We start from the raw sequence: 24,704 nt of genomic DNA, 5'->3' as shown, positions 1-24,704 counted from the left end.
CAAATAAGTTAGCCCAAGTTGGTTAACAAGTGGAATATTAGTTAGCCGGGGTCAATCAGAATGACGTTATGTTTAAAAGTAATTCGGGAATCCTGTAGTGAGCAAAGTCATTACAGGATGTAGTGAACCATCGTAGCAATTCGAAGTGCTTTCAATGATTTGGAATTAAAACTAACCTTTCAAAAGTTCATGGAAGAGTTTCCATGGAAGGGTTTGTTTTAAATCTGGAGATACTTCCGTGGAACGGTTTGTTTTTAAAAGTTTGTTAAGTCCAGATCGTTGATTGCTGAGATAGACGGCTAAGATGACTCACTACACTCTGTAGAAAACTTTGCTCACTACAGGTCCCCGAATCCATTTAAATGGTTCATATTATTTAACTTTTCCGATTATCTTTCTTAAGACGAATATGAAAAGTCATAGGCTTTAACCAAAAACTAAAAAAGGACAAATAACAAAAATATAGATCACGGCCGTCAAATAAATAAGCCAATTTATTCAAACTAATACCATCAACCAAACTTAAAAATAGGGTTTGACTGTGAAATGCATACGTAGACAACACCAATACAATTGAAATATATGGGATTCAGCTGAGATATTTATTTCTTGTGTTAGCAAGTGAACTGGACGCACCACCACCAAAACCCAAAAAATAAAAAAATACATTTCAGCTTATTTTGGACATTGACATGATTGGATAGCATTAACCCTTTCTTGTGCATCTTACAATTTATTAACATATTTCACTATTTATCAAACTGATTTATAGAATTTTCCCCCTTTCTTGATTGTAAAGAAAGACAACCTTCCATAAAAACTCAGTCTTTTGAGCTTTTTGCTTGGATATTTTTCAAAATATTTCCATAAAAAATTAAAAGTCATAATTTTTTTTATTTTTTCGATTCCTTTCGTCGAGATCAACCAATATTACATAAGAGTTTAGCGACAAACTAAAAAACAGGAAAAAAAGACAAAACAAAAAAGTTGTGGTCCGCAACTTGTTGGGTAGCGGAAACATGCCCAAGTGTGTTGCTTCTCCGGTCATAAAAAAAAGTCGCAAACCCAAAGTTAAAATATTAAACTCCTCATGTTTTCCAATGCTTGTTAGCCTTCACGCATAAGTTGGACCAACCATGTTCATTTTGGGGCTCTAGCCTCAAACTTTTCTCTCTGTGCACGGTTTTCAATAAATTTTAACTCTAATTTCTCTATCTATCTACTTCTCTCCACTCATTATCCCAAAAAAATTACCTCAAAACCCAAAACAAATATGGTTGCGAGATCATGTTTTAAACTCGTCATTGCGTTACCATATGTATATTATCAGGTATTTCATTCATTTTTTTTTTCAATTAGTTTCTGGTTTGCCCATGTGTTTTGAATTTTTTTTTCTCAATAACCATCATAGGATGGACTACGATTAAAACTTTGTCATGATTTGTAGCGTGTGTGTTGTGTGTGTGTTTTTTTTTTTTTTTTTGTATTTTGATTGTCACCCAAGCCAAAAACCACTGTCTGTTAACATTCCAAATCCCAAACCCGAAAACGAAGTTTAAGACCTAATCATCCCCTAATCGGACGGCCATATTTAAGCCAAACCTTGTATAAATATGTGGCTAACCTTCAGTACTCCTTCTCACTGTCTCTAACACCGCTCTCTCTCTCTCTGTCTCTCTCCCTCTCTCTCCCCATCCGTCCAGATCTAAACTCACTTCACATGGCCAAGATCCAGTTCGTCAAAGCACGACAGATCTTCGACAGCCGTGGAAATCCGACGGTCGAGGTACGATTTCCCAAACTCTTCTATCTCTGGGCCCTGCTCAAGCCTAATCGGCCGTTCAATTAATCACGACAACGACTCGTTTTCTGTATTCTGATTTTATTTAATCTATATATGGTTTCTCATCAGTACGGTAATTTCCTGATTTTAGTTCCATTTGGATGGATACAGATTCCAAAGGAAGGATTCCAATTTTAGATGAAAAAAATATGCAATTTTTGGGATCTCGTCGTTTTCTTTTAGGAAGAGTAAGAACTTCATTGATAAAAGATACAGTAAAAGAAATTACAACCTACCGTGCGCATCTAATACAATTGGAAAAGACAAATTACACATTCAGATCAAATTACACACGATGAATTGATCAAACGGTTAGTCGTCGGAGAAGCACATGCAGCTTGTCTATGAACAGTAGTTGTGTTATTGTGGTTGTATATATGTAATCTCTAACTTGGAGTTTTGAAAAATAATTTAACTGGAGATTTGAAAAATAAGTTAACTGAACTCAGTGTCACACCCCATATGTAAGCCAACAACTCAGAATTTGAGCTGCTCTAAAAATGTAGAATTCCTTCATTTGAAATCTGCCTGAATACGAACGGGCCTCTATTCTTTGTTTGGTAATGGGGATTCTATATCAAGCTGTCAAATCACAATTTAAGCTACACACTGAATGACTCTTTGTTGGGTGGTCGGTATAGAAAGCGAGGGAGATCTTGTTGGAGTCGTCCACAGCAGTTAATTATCTCCTCCAAAACTCGTATACGAGCCTGGGCGGCCTCTCCACTCATTGCCAATTGGTTTTGAGTGGATGCTTTAACAGATGTGATTGGTTTTGACACAGTATTGGTGATGGACGGGCGACTGTAGATTCACCCAAGCAAGGCAGTGGTTGTGTGTTTGTGTGTGTGTGTATTCTGTTGATTGGATGTGGGCGTTATTTGTGCATGTAGGTTGATGTTGGTCTAGATAATGGTATCAAAGCTAGAGCTGCTGTTCCAAGTGGGGCATCCACTGGTAAGATATTTTCCTCATTGAAACATATAGATTATGTGTGGAAATATTCTAATTGCTCACTTTGAGGTGTGGATTAAGATTTAAGTTTCCTTTATCTCTTCCTCTCTTTCCTCTTGGAGACGATTGTAGTTACATACGCAATTTCATTTTGTTTTTCGACAAAATATGCGAAACAGTTTGATTAGAACTTGTTTCTCTTGTGCACCAGAGGGTGAGTTGCTCATCAAATTGTTTCTAAACATTGGGTAGCGCAGTGAAGAAAATGAATGTGGTAAATGGTAATTAGGTTAGTTTTGGGGTCTTTCTGAGGTGGTTATCCTGTGTCAGGTGTTCGTTCAAGAAAAAGAAAAGAAAAATCCAGTGTTATATCCTCCTTCAGAAACTTTGAATCTGTAATTGCTAGTAAATGATGTTTAATGTGTAGCCAATGTAAATTAAATCATGATGTAATGATATATATCAGCTTTCATTCCAAGTAAACTGTAACTTTTTAGAGGACTGAGCTATTTGATGTGTATAGGTTACTGTAGTGATTCCATGACGGTGCCATTAATATTGTTGTATGGATCACCCCTTCCATTGAATTTCATTTAGAAAGGACAATAAATATGAGGAATAACGTCTACATGAACTTGATGATAAAAGTTATTTGTTGTCTGCTGATGGGGGGAGATGATCGCTTAACCATTGGATTCGAAATGAACTGATTTAATGTATCATAAAGTTTTTAGATCAGGGCATCCTCTGTTTTTGCTGAGTTTACTCAGCAGACACATGCTTTACTTCATTCATAACCTTGGCTTATTTCCAGGAGTCTATGAAGCACTTGAATTAAGAGATGGAGGGTCTGACTACCTTGGTAAAGGTGTATCAAAGGTTAGTTTCTACTTTTCAGTTCCTGCTTGTAAATTCGTAATTGTACAAGTGTTGTCCTCACACCCACACCCTATGCTAATATTATTGTACTCCTTTGCCCACCTGTAGGCTGTTGATAATGTCAACTCAATTATTGGCCCTGCACTCATTGGCAAGGTTTGTTGCTTACACATCCTCTCTTATGATGGGTATTAATGAAATTGGGTTTTGAGCTTGAATATCATTGTTACTAAATGGATAAGATTTCCTTTTTTAAATTTCTTGAATTGAGATCCTGCGACTCCACATAATACGTCGTGGAGTTCTTTGAAAGATGAACTACACATAATGATGTATTTCCTTGATAAATCCTACTCACATCTTGAGGTTGGCCCACAATGTTGTGAAACTTGTATTGCTTTACTTGCACAGGATCCAACGGAACAGACTGCGATTGATAATTTCATGGTTCAACAACTTGATGGAACTGTAAATGAGTGGGGTTGGTGCAAGCAAAAGGTAATTTACCAAAATGCTTTTGTCCAGTTTGATATACTTATTATAGATGATAGACACAATTGAAGTAATTTTGGTCTTCAGCTTGGAGCAAATGCTATATTGGCCGTGTCTCTTGCTGTTTGCAAAGCTGGTGCTAGTGCCCTGAATATTCCCCTTTACAAGGTATGTCTTATAAGACTTTTATAATCGTTTTACTCTACCCTTTCTTTTTTCACTTTGGCAGACCAATAGAAGGGAACTTTTAAGGTCTCTCCATTTTCCCCCAATTTTTGGACAAAAAAATTCACACACACAGGCATATGTAGAAAGTACACATGCATAGAAAGTCGATGCTAACATTGTAATGAATGAGAATGTGAGAATATTGTCTTGCCTGCTTCATATCGCTGTTGCAAACATAAGCATTGGTGTTCAATGTTTAATGCAGGCTTGAAATTATAGTAATTACATTGGGGTGTAAATGCCGTTTAGTAAATTTCATACATGTCTTATAACTGCATCTTCTGGATTTCAGCATATCGCCAACCTTGCCGGAAACAAGAAGCTGGTGTTGCCAGTTCCTGCTTTTAATGTCATCAATGGCGGATCACATGCAGGAAATAAACTTGCTATGCAGGCAAGCCTCTTGATAGAACTTTTGTATTTTACAATTTACATCCCTAGATGGTCTCAAGTCTGAGTTCCCATCAACTTGTGTTTGCAGGAGTTTATGATTCTTCCGGTTGGAGCTGTTACTTTCAAGGAGGCAATGAAAATGGGTGTGGAAGTCTATCACCATTTGAAGGTGGGTCATTGCCTCCTGTTCCTTCGGGTTTGCTACTTTCATTAAGGAATGTGGGTACCCCTGCAAAAACAGTTCCCACAGGCTTTAGTCTAGATATTAGTATGTTACAGTAAGCATCCGCAGTGTCATGATATCAGGTTGACATAATAGAGTTGACATTCTAATTTGTTCGGATTGATCTTTTGAAAGTTTCATCAAGGAAATAGTGTAAATGGAACTGTTTTTTATCATTCAAAATATGTTTGAGCAGTTGTGTCTGTTTGGCTTTCTACCCGAAGTTGGACTTTTGGGCCAAGCATCATAAGACCTATCCGAGATTGTTTCTTAACTTGCACTAGGAGAGGAGCTTTACTTTTTTTATGTGTTGATTAGTATTATTCACCATTGATCTTAAGCTCTTAGGAACTTTGCATGAATGGCCCAGGATAGGGATGCTCTGTCTTGTTTTGGATAATCTCTTATAAGAGCTTAATTATTATTGTTTGGATTCAAATTTTGAAATGGTACGATATTCTACTCCTGAATAACTTCTTTATCAGACCCTTCCAAATCACCACAGATTTCATTTCTACTGTTCAATTGCTTGTCATTTTCGCTTAATGATTTTTTTCTAATTCAGAGTGTGATTAAAAAGAAGTACGGTCAAGATGCAACAAATGTTGGTGATGAAGGTGGCTTTGCTCCTAATATTCAGGTCAAAGAATTTAATGATGTGATTTTTGTTTCTTAAACCAATTGTAAATGTATATAAATGCTTGCATTTGGTTATTCAAACAACTGTTGTTTGGTGTGTGTTCAGGAGAACAAGGAAGGCCTTGAATTACTTAAAACCGCTATTGCTAAAGCCGGTTATACAGGAAAGGTCCGTCTTTTTCGTGCCTCATCTCAACTCTTTTCGTGCTTCCTTGTTACTTGAGAAGATCATGTCCTGAGTGCTTCCCATATTCTTTAGGTCGTTATTGGAATGGATGTTGCTGCATCTGAATTTTATGGTGCGTCCGACAAGAGCTATGATTTGAACTTCAAGGAAGAAGTAAGTTTTCTGTCATCTTTCTTTGATGGTGACCTTGGTTCTCTGCAATATCTGAAGTTTAGAACAAACTAAGAAGTCACTTTTTATGATTTGGGATACTTTTACAAAATCTTGCATTTGTTTCACAAATCACTCATAAACTAAGAAGTCAAATTTTTTGTCACCTTGCGGCGTTTGTGAGGAGGGTGTCACCTAACAGACACCGTAATGTTTTGTTTTTGAAAGAATTTGTTAACCAACTGTCTTGTATTTGTACACGACAGGATGGGACTAATTCGACACATACCTGCTTGTCACATAGTTGATTGCCGCTTACAGATGTGTGATCTTACATAGGGGAGTGCAATTTTGTTCACCCTCCTCAAAAGAGGGTGAACAAAACCCTCCCTCTTATTGGTTGAAATGGTGGTGGTCGTACCCTGCAATACACTTTTTGGTAAGCATGAAATCACTTTGTGGTGGGATTCACACCATTTCAACCAATAGGAAGGAGGGTTTTAAAAGAGGGTGAACATAACTAAATTCCACATAGGGACCATTTTGCAACTACTTTTGAATTTGGATTGTCTGCTACTCTGCTGCTTCTGTTTCTTACCTTGTTGTCCTTTTTTACATAATAGCATGTCGTCTTGGAGACATTTTCCGAAATCCTTCAGTCGATTTCAGATTAACTAACATGTTACTAATTTACCATGCTATCCCCACCAAAACAACCCACCCATTGATTTGTTTATCTAAGAGCATATTTCATGATAGTTTAAGTGCAATTTTTTCTTTATTTTTATGGTACACTGGAAATTCTTAAGTGCAAATTTTCAGAAATGACGAAAAGCCAGTGCTTATAAGCTCATTTATTTTACGCAGTAGCGTATGCTGCAGAAATATTTAATGTGTTTTTCATGTTAATGCAGAACAATGATGGCTCACAAAAGATCTCAGGAAAGGAGCTCAAGGATCTCTACAAGTCATTTGTGAGTGAATACCCTATTGTATCAATTGAAGATCCGTTTGACCAAGACGACTGGGAGCACTACGCCTTGATGACGAGTGAAATTGGCGAAAAAGTACAGATTGTGGGAGATGATCTCTTGGTCACTAATCCCAAGGTAGGGATGGACTTTACTAAAAACAGTTTCATGGTTTGAAACAATTGTTTCTTTTTCTTTTTCTTTTTCCTTTTCATTATTGTTGACTCCAATACATTGTCAATTATATTTGCAGAGAGTTGAGAAGGCAATCAAGGAGAAATCTTGCAACGCACTTCTTTTGAAGGTCCAAGCTTGCAACACACTTATTTGTTTGTTGGAGTGCTCATACTTTGTGCTGGACCAGCTATAAATGTATCTCACTTTATTACTTGTTTCGGAAACAGGTTAATCAAATTGGATCTGTAACTGAGAGCATTGAAGCTGTGAGAATGTCCAAGCATGCTGGTTGGGGAGTAATGGCCAGTCACCGCAGGTTTGGAAATTAACTTTTAGGAGTCTCCAATCCACTTGTACCACAAATTTTTAGAAAGCTCAAGTTGCCGTTCATTTTAATTATGTTGCAGTGGAGAGACAGAGGACACTTTCATTGCTGATCTCTCTGTGGGTTTGGCAACGGTAACTATATTTCGAGTTTAAGATGACTTTATCAGTAGTCTCTCTTTCTTGTTAAACTAGTCACTGCGATGTTGCTTATTCTTGAATTTTGATATATTAGGGCCAAATTAAGACGGGAGCTCCATGCAGATCAGAGCGTCTTGCCAAGTATAATCAGGTTAACATCTTTGTCTTTTCATGTGCACCATCTCTTTGTTTCTTTTCTGGCTTTGCTTCCAATTCAGGCTGTGTTTGGATCTCTGATTTGAAGTAGGATGTTTGAGGGTTGAAGGAAACTAAAATATTAGCTTCACAAGACCCTCTTATCATTTCAATCTTGAAACAAACCTTTTCTGTCTTGGCGTACTTAAGACTGAATTTCCACAGGCTAATTGTTTCAGACTGAATTGAAAGTGAGAAATGTTTTAAGCCTTTTGATGTTGTTTTATGCATACACAGCTCTTGCGAATTGAAGAGGAGCTTGGTTCTGAGGCAGTGTATGCAGGAAAGAGCTTCCGCATGCCCGTTGAGCCCTATTAGATGACTCGGAGTTTACTGCGTTGACCACAGTTTTCTGCGCAATGTCTCGGCTTTGGAGTAATAAATCTCTCGGTGTAGAATTTAGTCTAGTTAAATTAGACCTGACACCTGTTTTTAATAATGACAACTCAGAAGTTTTGCTCTGAGGCTGTGGTCATGGTGGTTGGCCTGGTATTAGGGTTTGTTTTTGTCAGGCTTGACTTGTTACTGCTCGGGTGACCTGAGGAACTTTTTGAAGGTAGATCATGTCTTTCTTCTTATAACAAAGCTTTTTGAATGAGTTTGGTATTTAGTATAATCAGCAAATGCATCGGTGAATGAAGTACTTGCGGAAATACTTGTTACTATAGTGTTTTCACTTTACTAGTAGGTTAGGGTCCATGTCCGATTGGGGATGCTTATTTGAGTTTCTCTCCGGTATCGATTGACAATCTTTGAAAACTGCTGGAATCAACCTTTCTGGGTTTGTGTTTGTGTTTTTTGTTTTCAAGAACAATGCTACAAAGACAGATGCCGATGCACGTGGGATCTACACACGTGAGACAACATTTATGTTGTGGCATGTGTCCTATGTATGTATTTTTTCTAAAAAGGTAACTTATATTGCCCTCCAGGATTCAAACCATGGGAAACCATTTTTATCCAGGGAAAATAATTAAATAATTCAAACCCTTAGTTTTCTCTTGTTTCTATTCCAAAGAAGAAAATTAGTTTTCTTAACGCGGCGGTAGAATAATGGGAGAGTGATCTTTTGGCCTCTATTCCCTTGTCGAGAAATTGATGCAGGAATTTATTCTTAAGAAAATTTTATTGAAGTGAAGTATAAGGAAAAGTATTTTCCTATGTGTGTATATTAGGCTCTGTTCTGTTTGGGCGTAAAATGTTTTTGGGTAAATATTTTACCTATTTTTTGGTGTTTGGTTGTGTAAAAAAATGAAATTAATTGGATGAAAATGATTTATTCTTAAATCTTCCGCAAATTATTTTTTTAAATGAACTCGCTGCCTTCTACTATAATTCTCATTGATCAGTTTTCTCGATCGTCAATCCTGATTCACGTTCAATTCCAATATTCTCAAATCTTTCTATCGTTTAAGCCTCCCATCTCTCTACACTATTTTATTGATTTCTAAAAATGTTTCAAGTGTCAAACAAACATGGAAAAATAAAAGTTTAAAATTTGTTTTCTGAAAAAATATTTTACATCGGAACAAATGGAGCCCTAATAAAAAAAAATTTGAAAAACGTAGAAAGCAATAGTAATTTCATAAGAAACTTGTAAAACCTAAGATTTCTGCAGAAGTTTGCTTAACATTTAAAAAAAAATACGGAAAAATCAAGCATTTTTGCACTTTCCTTTCCATTCCTTGCAACTGTACATGGCCTTAGATAGATTTACGTAGGAAAACGGAAAAGAAGATTCAAAACATGGAGATATTGACTTGAAAATGTTTGATCAATTCCTTTTTATTCGGCTATCTATGTTGGTAAAATCAGTCTTGAGTTCCAAAGATCATTCATAAGTCATTGATCCAAGAATAATCTAAGACTTCGTTTGGAACACGTGAAAAACAAAGACAAAAGAGGAAAAAATAAAAAAAAACTATTTTCTTCCTCCCATTTTTTGAAATTGAAACTTAAAGAGGACTGGAGAAGAAAATTAAAGACAATGCAACTACTAGTCTACTAGTATGAATTTTCTCCCCTAATTACTTTATGTTCTTTCTTTTTTCTTTTTTCATAACTTCAAAACAGAGTCGAAGGAAAATGTTGAATCACCTAAGATGACGAGCGGGCTTTTGTCGATTAGATAAGAACACGGGGCGTGATATTTACATTCTCCGTCATGGATTATAATAATAAATGAATATTAATTATTGCACGTATTTATCTATTCAAGTTTTAGTTTTTAAGAATTACCAAAAAAAAAAAAACAGTTTTAGTTTTTGAGTATAATATGAGTAAAATACCAAAAGAATACAAATGTGATTTCTCTGGATTTGTTTTGTTATTTTCATCATTCATCAAAAATTATTGCACGTATATATCTATGCAAGCTTTAGTTTTTAAGAATTACCAAAAAAAAAAGTTTTAGTGTTTGAGTATAATACGATTAAAACACCAAAAGAATACAAATGTGATTTCTTCTAGTTATGTTTTTAGTTTTCATCATTCATCAATAATTTATTTCCGGTCAAAACCTTTAAAAGATTTGAAATTTAGTACGAACTGCAACCAAGGTTGTGAATATCGTACCGGTCAAAAACTTAGAATGTCTACTTTTCTACTGGCACTGTCAATAACCGAACCGATGAGATACCAGTATCGATCGGATTAGTCGCTATTAGTATTATTTTCTCCAATAAAATAATTGGTTTTGCTATTGTCAGCTCGGTGGGCTGACGATAAACACACTAGAAGACAAGAAAAACACGTATTTTGTGTACTTTATATATTTTTTAATACATATTCACACACTTACTATTGTCAGCTTATTGGGCTGATTTTAGAATATTTCTAAAATACTTTAGGGTAAATTGAAAAATAATTCGGTGTCTACCGGTAACGTTACCGAAACAAAATTACAGGACGGTACACCCTTGATCACAAATACAAAGTACAAATATTGACACGTCACGTTAAAATGTCGAGTGCTGAGTGCTGAGGCTCGAACCCGTGAGTCTGTAATAATTAAACCAGTGGAGTTCTTACATGTTCAGCTGAGAGAGAGAAACCCTAGGTCAATCGAGGGCCGACGGAGAGAGAGGGAGAGAGAGAGTGAGTGAGTGAGAGATCTCTGTGTTGGTTGGGACTTGGGGGGGTGGTGGAAAAATGGCGGAGCATTTGGCGTCGATATTCGGGACGGAGAAGGACAGGGTGAACTGCCCTTTCTATTTCAAGATAGGAGCCTGCAGGCACGGCGATCGTTGCTCCAGGCTCCACACCAAGCCCACAATCAGCCCCACCCTTCTCCTCTCCAACATGTACCAGCGCCCCGACATGATCACTCCCGGTGTCGACCCCCAGGGCCAGCCCCTCGACCCCCAAAAGATCCAAAACCACTTCGAGGTCCCACCTCTCTCCCTCTCTCTCTCCCTCTCCCTCTCCCTCTCCCTCTCCCTCTCTCCATATGTGGACGCCTATTTGTCTATCTATTTATTGCTTATATGTACATCTACTTGACATGTTTGTTGTTGATTGGTTACGTTTTTTTGGTACTGGTAAGAGCATCTCCATTTTGAATCAGCATCACGCCACGATCTTCCTCATTCGTTATGTCTCCAAGTAGGGTTTTTAGCTATGGGCCTAGCCTTGACCTCGTCCATTACCATCACCATCAGTTACCCTTATTAATTATCCCTCGTGGCGTGCCCCTTGTGTACTTTTTAAGTTAAGCAGCCCGACTGATCATGAAGGTTGGTTGCAGGCCGATCATATCCAGCACGTGGTAACTGAATCAAATGAAAAGTACAGCCTATCTCGATTAGCTGATCGAAACCTAGGGATTTCCTTTGCCTTCCTTTGGCTTGCCTTTCTAATTTGTCGTATAGCCAACTCTAGCTCTAGTAGCTAACCTGTCTCATCATCTCACCCATTTGAGTAAAGGTTTCATGTGAATATGAAGCACTCCAATGGGCAAACCCTAAATATACACATAAATTTTGCTAAAAGCTTAAATAACGGCGTCGTTGTGAATTTGAGATAGAAGAAATAACTTTATATAACTCGAGTAAAGTGTGAATCTCGCTTGATTCAGATTTCAGATCAAAATTTTAAGTAAAACTTAATGTCTTGTATGTTAGAGCCAAGGAATGGAGTGAGTTTTAGCCGAAATTTTGGTTTGAGGTACAAGAGAGATAGAGGTGTTTCGCGCTCGCAAGGGTTAGGCGGTTTATGCAAGGAGGACTGCAATCCAAACCCCAATCACAATGGTATCAGCCAGAGACGAAACCAAGAATATTACTTGTTTTGGGTTTCTATAAAAAAAAAAATGGTATTAATATTAGTTGTTTTTTGTTTGTTAAGAACACCTAGATATTATATTTTAAATTTGATGTTATTTAGACATTTAAAAGCTTTAAGAATGTGTTCGTTTTGGGTCCCAAACCCAAGCTCTCTCTGTGCACGGTCTCCCATAAGTTTTTCTTCAATTATTAATCTCATTTATCTTTCTATATCTCTTCACAAATTATCCAAAAAACTTCCATCAAAACCTAAACGAAACAAACTATTAGATTCCCGAACCTTGAAATTTCAAAATTTTATTGTTCATAATTTGGCCCCTACTTTTACAAAATCCTGGTTTCGTCTCCGGCATCAGCCTTGTAAAACTCAATTTATTGATAAACTCTATTCCAAATGAAAGATTACATCTCAATTTACAGTCCATGGGAAATACTCTTTTAATTCCTAGAACTCTAAACGAACTAACCTAATTAATGAATACATCCAAAAAGATATGTGAATGAACCTACATATAAATGCATACATTCAACCTACTCACTATTAGATGCAAAGAACTAAAAATGTGTTTTAATGCATCTAGATTAATACTATTAAGGATTATTCTAACCTCCGCTCAATGGGTGTAAGATAATAGGTAAAAGCGCATTCGAGAAAAGTGTATTGATATTTGTGAAAGTATTAATATCTGTGAGATATGCATTGATATCTGAACTTGTTTGGATTTGTGTGTTTATTATCCTCCACCTAGTGGGCGGAGGTTAGCAAAACCGCAATATTAATGCAAGTACTTAATTCATGATAACCCTTGAACTACCAAACTACCATGGATGACCCTTGAACTACCAACTACAAAAGACACTTGTTTTTGTACCAAAAAGGCTCCTCAATGCTCATGCTACCCATAGCCGTTGGTTTAGGCTTCCAAAGCCTATGAGACTTGTCTAACCACTCCATGGCCGTGTCATCATTCTCACTATCCATTTTGGTGTTGATTGTTGAACACGTATTCATTGTGAACGAATACTTATGGTATCTCACTACACGGTCCTAATCATTCCCCCTCCCCTTTTTCTCTCTCTACATACCTACGCATGTACATGCATGGATGTACATTCTTACAGATATTGCCTATACATATCTGTTGGTCATTTGTATCTTTAAGGGTTTAATGAGTACTAGTTGTTTTTGGAGATTGGTTAGGTTTGTTGGTTCGAGTTCTTGTATGTTTATTGCTCATATGCCTACCTGTGTGTTTTGGTATACATACATTTTGCATATTTCATTTTTGAAGATTTTTTAGTAATGGGGACCTACACATTTTTATGGAATATTGCACTGTAAAGAATGTGCAATTGTTTTAGGCTATGAAGCACCGACACTTTTAGAGGTTGACGTATTGCAGTGTCGGACACGTCTAGGGACACAGGGGGACACAACAGGGGTCAAAGTGTAATTTTAAAAAAATTGGGGTCAAACTGTATTTTTTTAAAATTCTGGGGTTAAACTGTAAAAATTTTTAAAAAAATCAGGGGTCAAACTGTAATTTTTCAATAGGGTTGTATTGAACTTATGGATGTCTTCTTTTGAATGGTATTGGAACTATTGATTTTTCGTTTTGTCCACATTTTGCCATTTAAACTTGGGAAAAAATTGAAAAAAATATAAATAAATATACACATGGTGTGTTCCCCGCCGTGTCCGTGTCCCCATTTTTTTAAAATTCCCGTGTCTGTGTCCATGCATCATAGGTTTTAGGCAGTTCGCATAAGGTGCTCGTTAACAAAACCTATAGTCGTCTATTGTATTTTTGTAGGCTTATGAGTACTAGCTTGGGGCTTGATGAATGGACTAGGGCTTTTCATTTTCCTGAATCTGAATCAATCTCTCTCTCTATACACACACATTGGTTATATGGCCTTTACAACTCAATGCTTGTTGCCTTGTTGGTGTTCAATGGCATGCTTACTATTACATTCTCACCTGTTTTGGGCTTTTTGTTTTCCTGAATCTGAATCATTCTCTCTCTCTCTACACACACACACGCACACTGGTTATATGGCCTTTACAACTCAATGCTCGTTGGTGTTCAATGGCATGCTTACTAGTACATTAGCCTGTTTTGGGGTTCCTAAAATCTTGAAGTGTTGCGCTTTGATGTATTACATGTACAATCCTTTTGTTGGTTCTCTGTCGTTAATTCATGGTGATCAATGGAATCATTTTACACTTTTTACCCCCTTTGGCACCAGTTATTTAGATTGTTAATGAAATTTCTCCTATGCAGAGAAACGATAAGTGACATGCTGGAAATTAATTGATATTGACATTTTTTGCTGATCAAGTTTTATCAACCTTATTAGTTATCAAATATAGTGTCATTGTAGCTTAGGGTTAAGGTTGTGCTTGTTCTAAGCGACTGTGTTCTTGATTTCTCAATTGGTAAGGTCATCATTGCTCACATCTAGGCCCCATGTTTCTCTAGGAAATTGATGAATTGAGTTTTGGTGCATTTGAGGACTTGTTCATATAGTTCTGTAATAATATCTATATTCAATATAATGTGTATAGCCTTATTTTTCATCAGTATAAGCACCTTTTTTACTCTTGTTTTAAGATTTTAGATGCGTTTCCTTGTTCTTTTTTTCCCGCATTAATATGGAAGTGTCTTGTTCAAATGCAGGATTTTTATGAAGATCTGTTTGAGGAGCTGAGCAAGTACGGAGAGATAGAGAGCCTAAATATTTGTGACAATCTTGCTGACCACATGGTATCTGCTATCTTTAAGGCTAATATTTTGTGAGTACTGAGTACTATTATGCTGATTCACTTAATTTCCTGTGGTTTTATGCAGGTGGGTAATGTATATGTACAGTTTAGGGAAGAAGAACATGCTGCAAATGCACTCCAAAATTTGACTGGAAGGTTTTATGCAGGCTAGTTTTCTTCTCAACCTGATATATACCGACCATACAAATGTTTATAGTACTAAATAAAAATGTACACATACACAAGTGTAAAGAGTGGATACACTAGGTCTTCTGTTGGTCACTGTTTGGTTTTTGTGATTCATGAAATGCTACAGCTTTTACTGGGAGATAACTGATAGTATCTTGCAACGATGATTCTCTTTTTTGGCTGTTTCTTGTTTATCTTTTACCGAACTTAATAACTGCAAATACCTTCGTCATCTAACTCGTAAGTGACTCTATTATGAGCCTTTTGAGTGGGTTTCGTGCGTCTTGCCCAACTCTTTGTATGAGCTACTTTCCACAGTTGGTGGGAGTATTATTTGGACAGAGACCTATCTATTTATATTTAGATTTGGCTCAACCTTACTTTTGATGCCCTCTCTCGTATTGTTCTTTCATGGATAAAGAAAAACCGTTCCAACATTAAAAAAAACAAAACAAAACTAGAGCAAACGTATAATAATGAATTTGAAATTGTAACCAAGAGTCGCCCATGGGTTCTATACCCGATTCTTTAATAGAGAGTTTCTCTGGTCTTTTTCCCTTTTTTGATAATTAACTTTGTTCTTCCTTTTGAAGAATGAAGTTTATAAACTAAATTATTCAAGTATATTAAAGGGTATGAAGTATGAACCATGTTTGAAGTTCACTACATATAAGGAAATGGAATTAAATATTTTAGCTACTTTTTTATGCTTGTCACTATATCAAGTTCTCCCAGAAAAGTAAACAAAGTAGAAGAAACTCTGATAAGATCTCGAATTACTGTCCAGCTGACATCAGGAACTCCATACTCTGCAGGGAATCCCATTATTGTTGACTTCTCCCCGGTGACGGATTTCCGTGAAGCCACTTGCAGGCAATATGAGGAAGATATATGCAATCGAGGTGGCTATTGCAACTTCATGCATTTGAAAAAGATTAGCAGGTGAGTTTCTTGCCTTTCTTGTTTAATGCTCTCACAGTCCCCCATAGTCCATTGTGGGGAATCCAGGACATATTTATAGACGTCAAGTTCCCCTTCTTCAGAACATTCCGATGTCCATTGAGTAGTTAATTTTAAAAGGGTAGAGCAAAAGGCTAATTTTGCTCATTATCCTTTTAAAGTGCATACAATGTTAATAGGTGAAAAAATGGTTTGAGACAGGGTAGTACTTGTTTTTTATTGCATATTCTTCAGAGTGAGTTGATTTTTTTTTTATCCTTTTTTCTCCTTTTTCTTCAAATACAGAGAGCTGAGGAAGCAATTATTTGGGAGGAGCGGTAGGCGAAGGCACAGCCCAAGTCCACAAGGGCGTGACAATCGTGAAGAGCGTCCACATGGAGGCGGCCGTGGTTATGGTGGTAGGAGAGGTGATGACAGAGATCGCCGCCATCATGACAGGGGGAGGAGGCCTAGAAGCAGGAGTCCAGGACGAAGAGGACGAAGCAGAAGCCCTAGGGAACAGAGAAATAGGAGCCCAGTTAGGGAAGGCAGTGCTGAGAGAAGAGCAAAGATTGAACAGTGGAATAGGGAAAGGGAACAAGCCGCATCTGCTAACAATGGTGATGATGACAACAATAGCAATCGCATTGCACAGAATGGAGAACAGTACAATCACCCTCAGCAGCAGGATGGAGGTTACGACTACTGATCCAAGTGGCATTGTGCGGTTTGTCTCCTTGCCCTTTCTGATTTGATTCAGACTCTTGCTCCTTGAAATTTGAAATGAAACACATTCAGCCTCTGTTTGTTTTGACGTAAAATATATTCCTGAGAGTTATTTTATCCATTTTCCGGTGTTTGGTTTTGTAAAAAGCAAGTAAAACATGTTTCGTGTAGAACATTTTCTGTTAATGGGAAAAAGAGATTTTCTTGAAAAAGCCTGATTCATTTTTTGAAAAAATATTAAGCTCTCAGTCATTCACGCCTCTCGATTTAAATCTGAACATTACTTTTGTGGAGAATTCAGCACCTGCTTGACCGGCTGCTATATCTTTGTCGGCCAATTGGGATCGAAGCTGTTATTATTAATGTTAAGATTAAGAAGCTATGGGACCGTGAGTCTCAGATTGAGTCTCATAATGTTTAGTTTCAATTGAATCTCTCATATGAGTGTAACCTCTGTTTCTTTTGTGAGCATTTACTTCGATATTTGTGTGGTATGATAGGGAACTGGAAACGGCTTACTCTCTTTTTTTCTGGATTATATTTTTCAATTGTCAACCAAATGTCGGAAAAGCAAAAAGAACAAAAATATTTTCTTTTTGAAAATTCATTACACGAAACATGTTCTTTAGGGAATATATTTTACTTGGAAACAAACTGAGCCTTAGCTTCTTTTATATTTTGAGGAAAATTACCGTTTTCAGAAAAAAGACATTTTACTGTCGATTTCCACTGTGCAGGTGGATTACAGGTCATAATCTTATGATAAAGTAAAAAATATTTTTAGCCTTTTTCTCCTCCCATTATATAAGAGAAACTTACATTGAATTTTAATGAGCGGGCAGAGAGAACCGCCGTAATACTTGAATGCTGTATTAATTAGGACCCTTGTCTTTATCTTTTTGTGCCCCCCTTGAGAAGTTTTTCATGTTCTCTCAAGATTTTTCAAGATCTTTGTATCATGGTGCCAAAAATTGTCTGCAGAAAAAAAGGTTTTTACCATTGGTTAAACTACTAACATACTCCGGGAGGTTTGCCTCACCAAATAGCTTGATTGTAACGAAATAGCTTCTGGAGAAAAATGAAAACATTTGCGATCACTTACACATTCAGTTTGGCAGGCACTTTTCTTACCAATAGAAGACACGTTGCTTGCTCAAATTTTACTAGCTAATTGATTCTTTTGAGAGCAAAGGAACGAGTTCACGTGTTTGGTAAAAAAAATTGACATTGTAAAACATTTTGGTGAGAAATGCTATTTCAGATTCCCAACTTTTGCAACCCACTCTTAACCAAAAGGCAAACAATACTAGACCACTATTTTTTTAAAGTAAGTGCAGTATGGTGATATGACAGGGAAGTCGCTAATCAAACCGTCACATGGAGTATCATTCCTTCATAGGTATTTGTAAATACTTACTGAGCTACAATAAAAGAGCCACTTACACTTGCAATTTGCAGAAGGTGGCTATTTTTGGAGCCCCAACAGCGCCCTCTTGTTATATTTCCATTGATCTTGTGATCTTACATATTTTCCAGAAGTTTTGCAGGTTCAGGTATTCCTGCTGCAAGGATTGAGCCTCATTTTTTATGGCAGCTTACCATGTAATTTATATACAGGTTTGGTGTAATTGTCTGCAGAGCAAGTTTACACGATCAGACATGTTTAGGTGCCAGAACTGAAGCTGCTCTCCGCTTTTAAACTGATGACTCAATGAAGTTCATTTGCCACAATGTGATCGTTGTCATGTATCTTTCGGTTATTAGCCGTTTAGTTCGAAACAACAGCAGTTCTGCATTTACCACTCTTTCATCAAGAACCCTGTGTGTATTGTTCTTTGGCTTCTATGTTATGGTTTGTAATACGCCAAATGCAACAATGAAAATCCGCCAACTTATGTTGTTTCTTTTGGAGAGATCTATCTACGTGCATGGTGATATGCTTTGTGGTTTTACGCCCTTTTTTTTTTTTTTTTGAGCAATGGTTGGCCTAGTTAATGAGATTGTAATCTTTTGTGGTGAGTCGTGGGAAAGAAATTTGTGGTGACGGAAGCTGAGACCCAGTTTTTCGTTTAGGAAATTTTGTGGTTTTAGCTAACAAATTTTGTGCTCAAAATAAAATGCTACTGTACTATGAACCAATTTTCTGGCATTTCAGAGGGGTCTTGGGTCACATAATTTTTGTAATAAGACTCTGGTTTTGGTTTTAAAGATTTTAGTTGTTTGGGATGTGTTCTCAAGGTATATTCCTGCTCTCACATGCTTATTATGTGACTTGAGGGAGTGCCATTTTTATTTTTATTTTTTGTGGGGGTGGGGGGGTGGTTTGGTTTAGAGTGGCTGCTCCTTTTTTAACTCTTGCACTTGATTTATTTGTGGAGAGTGTATGCTATGTATCTTTGCAAAAAGGAACGAGTAGCTAATTCTTGCTCATTCAATTTTACATTTTTAGTCCCAAGATGGGCTTTGTTTGTTGTTTTGTTGATAGGCTTGGTTTGCTTATAGATTCATGCGTAGTTGAGAAAAAACTAATTATTTCCACCCTTTGGTATTCATGTTCAGTTTATCTGCTTGGGGCGACTGTTTTGAGTTTATGTTTCAACAGCGAACGCTGCAACTAACTAATCACCGGAAAACAGTTCACTTTCAAAAGTGAAGAGCAAAAGCACCACCACATAAAGATCAGACGACCTTGGGCAACTTTATATGCAATTCACCAGTTAACTACGCATGCAATTCACCACAGCAAATGCTACTTGACACCAAAGCTTAGTTTCGTTAACCATAACCTAGAAAACTAAACTTCACCTACACTTCCATGCCAAACAAGGTTCACCACAGCCCAAGGAGGACAATATTGCTTCTTTAAATCCACTTACTTCCCCGGAGTGTGCTTGGCCTTCGTATGAGAATCCAAAGCATTTTCTGAGTTAAATGACCTGCAAGGATTAATACACAGACAAAAGGTTGGAATCAGAAACTGAACCAACTCTAAAACCTTGGAAAAAATGAAGCACTCCGCCAAGGATATGTACCTGTTACAAGACTTGCACGGATGAGATCCAGCTGGTTTTGGGGTCTGCTGTTTTGACTGGTTGGCAGGAGTTTTTCCAGCCTGCTTCGATGGGTAAGGTGTGTCAACATGTCCCCCTCCTTTCTTGGTTTCTGCACCAACATAAGGATTGACTTACATTATCCTTACAAACACATAGGTCTAAAGTCTAAAACAATGAGGTTTCAAATATGAACCAATGGATATTATTATGTCGGTAGTAAAAATCAATAAGGAGACACAACTAAGAATAATATCTCATGTAGTGTTCAGAAAACTTGCATCCCCGCTAGAGTTATCATCACCACCTTCGACTTCTTTTGTTCCAACTTCCAACAGAAATCAGTTAGAAAATTAACGAAACTCCACAAGTAAAACCGAACTTCATGATTCCAGGTGAATATCTTTTTCCTCTCCACCTAGTGACTTTACAAGGGAGGAGGTGGAGGTAGAATGATAAATCGACCAACACAATGGATTAAACCAGATAGGTCAGTCTTCATGGAGGTATGCTGCCACTATCCACGAGAATTGTAAGCAGTAGAGGCTAAAAAGAAGAGGCTTAAATTAAAGGGGACAAAAATAAATTACCTGTCTTTTGAGGGGTAATAAATTTTGCTTTCTTATCAGGATCTTGTGTTGCAGTAGCAGATACCGCAGGTCTCTTATTGCTCAGTTCAACCTTAATAGTAAGAAACCAAAATGAATTAGCCAACAATAAATACTTAAAAATAATTATCACATGCAGCACCTAACCGTCCGGTCCGTCCCTCAGTTGAAAGGTTGTGAAGGATAGGTGATCTACCTTCCTAGGAGTCTCTTCTTCCTCTTCATCATCTTCAGTATCACCTTCTCCACTCTCAGAATCATCTTCATCCTAAGTCAAAAGCCAACGACCAGTACGCCACCCTCATGCATAAGAACAATAAAATAGTTCTATATCTTTCCGCTTCTACCAATTTCATCAATAGGAACACAGCACATTTAAAACCACCATTCCAAATGCATATGTACATGCAACTATATGCAGAAATCAAACGACTAAGATGGGTGGACAAGTACACCATCCGGGTGTAATTTAAGGGTAAACCACTGAAACGTGAGAAAAAGAACAATGACAAGCTTTTGACTGAAAAAATACCTCATCTGAGTCATCCTCAGAAGAATCTGCACCGAAGTCATCTTCACTACTGTCATCTTCCTCAACGGTTTTCATGTCTTTCTTTGGCTCCACTATCTTCACCTTCTTCTTTGATACAGCTGAATCAGGTCTTGCCCTAGTTGCATTCTGAGTTGCAGGAGGGTTCTCACGCGCAGCCTGTGACTCAGGTTTTCCTAGGAAGACAAATTACCAAGATAAATAACACGCCTCAGAAAACATACATGCTACTGAAAAAAAAGTTTGAACTAGAAAAACAGTCTACACCTTTGTCCGCAACATTAGCAGGCAAATCCTCCTCAGACTCATCATCTAACAAAAAGAAATAGGTATGAGTGCAATGGCAACAGTAGGAAGTCAAAAGTAATAGAGTGGTGTATGTTTGGAAACTCACCAGAGTCATCCTCAATTGTGATAATAAAAAGAGGCAGGCAGTCAAGGAAAACAGGAAAAAGAAGAAAAAAAAAGAGAACACCAACCAAAAACTGGAAACACAGGCTGTAGAAGACTGGAAGTAATGCCAACAGGAATAACAGTAAGAAAGTCCAAGGATATTCCTCTGATTGATTATCGCATCTATATCCATGGAAGTAGACACTGCCATTTTTCCAGCTGTGGGATAGCTCAAATTTGTCGTCAAACACCAAGTCAAACTGTAGCTGAGGAAACTTTTCAGAAGAAAGTGTTCCGAGAACAAGCTTCTTTCCATCAACAGTGACATATAGGTAAACGCAGTCATTCCCTTTGTCCTTCTTGACCTCACCAAGACAAGCCTGTGGAGTATTTCACACTTCATTATAAATGGAATGTATGCAAAAATAACCAATCACATAAATAACCAATAATTCTGTCTTTTCTTGGACTAGAACCTGTGAAAGATGCAGGATCCTGCCTTGCCCAGCTTCTACTGGGCAAGGCTCACCACTTTTCACCTCGACTCCTGTGCCATCATAACATGAGAATTCCTCAGAAAATGCATTTGACAAACTAGTACACAGGAGAAAATTTGTTGCCTCTGAACATAGGAAAACGGAAAAGGTAAACCAAATCACAGCCAAAAAATTGACACGTGCATCTTCACAATTCATTAAGCTATCAGATATTTTGTACATGATTGTACCATTCTACAAAAACAAAGCTTACCAGAATCTGTTATCAGCATGTTTAACGAAATTTAGTACATGATTGTACAATTCTACATATACAAAAGGCAACCGCCAACCATACAAACTATTATTTACAAGGGCGGAGGGAAGTAGTGCAAAGTGGGGTCAAGTCACCCAACTGAGTTGGAAAAACTGCTTGTGATAGTTAGAATTCTGATATGGTTTTTGACCTTTGACCCCATAGATACCAAAAATGTTCCCAAGGACCCCACTAAAACTACAATTTTCTCCCTTATCATAACCAAACTTGACTAAATCCTTAAAAAGGCTTCAAGGTATTTGACATGCCCGCAAATCCTGTCTCCGCCCTTGATTATGCATTTAAGTTTTTGCGAATGATGATTGCAGGTTATTTTATCAGCAAAAAGGAATTGGATACAAACAACATTATATATCATATGACATGGCTATATAAAGATGGGTGTATCATGAGACCTTCATAGCCATCTTTTATCCATCGAAATGCTTTGTATTGTAAACAAATATAAGAGATGCATTAGTGGAAGAGCGGAACTTATAAACTATCAACAGATACTAAAAAACTCATTGACAGTTGACATGTAGGTAACCGATACTTGTTCAGACAGGGAAAAAGATCACCAAATCAATTCCCAAAGGTTCATAAAACTTTTTGCAATTGCTCAAAAGCAATTCAATGGAAAAAAAAACACACTATTATTAGGTTGGGAAAATCATATAAATAGGCTAAATATCACAAGTAAACAGTATTCAACATTAATAGCTTTAGTATATGTTACATATATATGTGTGAGTAATGAAAAAGGAGTATTATTATACAAAGAAGTAATGATATAGCAAGGAAATAAAACCTAAAGCATTCAAACCTTCACACAAAGGTTAGCTACACAAAGATTGATTAAAGTAAAAATCAAAACTTAAGTACCTGCAGAATGCCCCAAGCACTTCTCAAAACTGTTTACTCACACCCCAAAAAAACAAGTACATGCAATAACAATAAAGACAAAAGTGCATAAAACTCATAAGAGAACCATAAGTTCAATATTTTATACTAAAGAGAAAAAACAAGCACTTTATGGTGAAGATTGCAGAGATATTTATTTTGTGAAAAAGAATATCGCATGGACCCTTTGAACATACAGAAATCCTATTGGTACCGACGGTACCCATAGGGAAAATGCACCGACGGCCACCGGACGGCCGTCTCCGGTCACCGGACGGCCGATCCGAGCCGTCCAAAAATTTTAAAAAATAAAACCGAGGGGCCCTACGCGAGAATCAATGACATCCGAGGTGTGTAGGGTACATGATCCGAGTACCCCTTTTTCGTGTATATACACGTATATACAAATATACACGAAAAATGGATGCTCGGATCAAGTACCCTACACACCTCGGATGCCATTGATTCTCGCGTAGGGCCCCTCGGTTTTATTTTTTAAAATTTTTGGACGGCTCGGATCGGCCGTCCGGTGACCGGAGACGGCCGTCCGGTGGCCGTCGGTGCATTTTCCCTATGGGTACCGTCGGTACCCATAGCAGTACTCTTGAACATAAATGTCTCTCTCATTGCCTCCCGTTTCAACAATTGTAGAATGGCAAATACTACAATAGCCGCATAAGGGAATATGTGATTACCATTAAAGATAAACGACATTTATATCAACCTCGAGAGAAAAGATCTCAATGGGATATCTTCCATCTAATTCTTGAAGTTGCAACAACATCAATTTTTCAAAAAGATCCAGCAACATCGCTTGATTCCAAACAGCGCTGGATCTGAGGGGGCGCAAGGGGCAACCTCGCCCAAAAAAAAAAAACAGAAACAACCCTATTTTACTAGTACTTCATGAAGATAATTGTGCAACTACACGAGTTTGCACTCTCGGAGTCAGAATCCGGGATCCATCCCAGGCCCAGGTTCCAAGTGGTAGTGAACGAGTTCACCACGACCAGGAGCTGTTAGGCCTACGGTTTCGGCTTCCTTTAGTTTTTCATTCCATTATACAGGTTTTGCTGTATTGGGACAATTAACATAAAGAAATGCAAATAAAAAAAAAACAGAGACCTGATTTCGAATGAGAAATTCGATGTCAACAAGTAGAAATCAAATGCACACTCGACGAACATAATTCTAGCAATGTCAAACTGTATCCTCCCACATGCGAAACCGAGCAGAAACCGCAATATACGAGAAACCCCAACAGGTAAAAACGAACAAGAGAATAACGAAACAGTGATACGACGACAAAGGCAGACACTCACCCCAAAAGTCCATTGATCGACGTGCGATGGAGACCTTGCGACAGATTAGGGTTTGAGGGCGAGAGGGTGGGAGAAAGAGAGGGTGGGAGAGAGAGAGTGTATACTTGGGTGGAAAGTGGAAACGTTTAAACGTAATGGATCATTCTGGGGGAACAAAAGAAAGGCAGAATTGCATTTCAGTGGAAAGAGAAAGAAATAATTACATGGACATGACATAGGAACTGAAAATTCTGAAGTCGTGGAAAGAGAAAAAGTATTTACTTCGATGATACAAGACTCTGGTCGGAAGTTTTAGGGAAAAGGAAAGAAAATAATTAAGATAAAAATGAAAGGGAAAATTGGAGAGAAATTGAGAGAAAAGTTGAGTTAGAATTTAAAATTTTTTC

At 37.4% G+C, this 24,704-nt stretch overlaps 3 protein-coding genes across 10 annotated transcripts; 2 read left to right on the top strand and 1 right to left on the bottom strand.

The window, feature by feature from the left end:
* The first annotated feature begins 1,555 nt into the window (after positions 1 to 1,555).
* LOC131318394 (enolase) lies at positions 1,556 to 8,394 on the top strand. Of its 2 annotated transcripts, XM_058348107.1 has the most exons (17): positions 1,556 to 1,786; positions 2,737 to 2,800; positions 3,612 to 3,676; positions 3,785 to 3,832; positions 4,088 to 4,174; positions 4,256 to 4,336; positions 4,689 to 4,790; positions 4,878 to 4,958; positions 5,578 to 5,652; positions 5,758 to 5,820; positions 5,911 to 5,991; positions 6,903 to 7,097; positions 7,213 to 7,263; positions 7,364 to 7,452; positions 7,544 to 7,595; positions 7,696 to 7,752; positions 8,034 to 8,394. In XM_058348107.1, exons 1-17 carry the CDS (start codon positions 1,721 to 1,723, stop codon positions 8,112 to 8,114), a joined length of 1,338 nt encoding a protein of 445 aa, XP_058204090.1. In that variant the 5' UTR covers positions 1,556 to 1,720; the 3' UTR covers positions 8,115 to 8,394. The 2 variants fall into 2 exon arrangements, with proteins under 2 accessions (XP_058204090.1, XP_058204089.1); XM_058348106.1 differs by having other exon boundaries at positions 1,623 to 1,786; positions 7,696 to 8,394.
* A 2,366-nt stretch (positions 8,395 to 10,760) lies between these two features.
* On the top strand, positions 10,761 to 18,650 carry LOC131318395 (splicing factor U2af small subunit B-like). 7 transcript variants are annotated; one of them, XM_058348108.1, is made up of 6 exons: positions 10,761 to 11,183; positions 14,761 to 14,847; positions 14,932 to 15,013; positions 15,851 to 15,977; positions 16,281 to 16,701; positions 18,318 to 18,650. In XM_058348108.1, exons 1-5 carry the CDS (start codon positions 10,947 to 10,949, stop codon positions 16,681 to 16,683), a joined length of 936 nt encoding a protein of 311 aa, XP_058204091.1. In that variant the 5' UTR covers positions 10,761 to 10,946; the 3' UTR covers positions 16,684 to 16,701; positions 18,318 to 18,650. The 7 variants fall into 7 exon arrangements, with proteins under 7 accessions (XP_058204091.1, XP_058204092.1, XP_058204096.1 ...); XM_058348109.1 differs by having other exon boundaries at positions 10,767 to 11,183; positions 16,281 to 16,696; XM_058348113.1 differs by having other exon boundaries at positions 10,767 to 11,183; positions 16,281 to 16,696; positions 18,248 to 18,650.
* Positions 18,651 to 19,315: 665 nt separating this feature from the next.
* On the bottom strand, positions 19,316 to 24,346 carry LOC131321100 (histone deacetylase HDT1-like). Its single transcript, XM_058352112.1, has 10 exons — positions 24,319 to 24,346; positions 21,778 to 21,923; positions 21,464 to 21,681; positions 21,303 to 21,319; positions 21,176 to 21,220; positions 20,837 to 21,084; positions 20,555 to 20,626; positions 20,341 to 20,431; positions 19,733 to 19,862; positions 19,316 to 19,636 (listed from the first exon to the last, which is right to left on the bottom strand). The coding sequence occupies exons 1-10, from the start codon at positions 24,329 to 24,331 to the stop codon at positions 19,573 to 19,575; spliced, it is 1,044 nt and encodes a 347-aa protein (XP_058208095.1). The 5' UTR covers positions 24,332 to 24,346; the 3' UTR covers positions 19,316 to 19,572.
* Positions 24,347 to 24,704: the final 358 nt, after the last annotated feature.

Source organism: Rhododendron vialii, chromosome 3a (assembly GCF_030253575.1).
Source record: "Rhododendron vialii isolate Sample 1 chromosome 3a, ASM3025357v1".
Lineage (NCBI taxonomy): Eukaryota > Viridiplantae > Streptophyta > Magnoliopsida > Ericales > Ericaceae > Rhododendron > Rhododendron vialii.
Note: the sequence above shows the minus strand (reverse complement) of the source record. Positions and strands in the feature narration are given on the sequence as shown.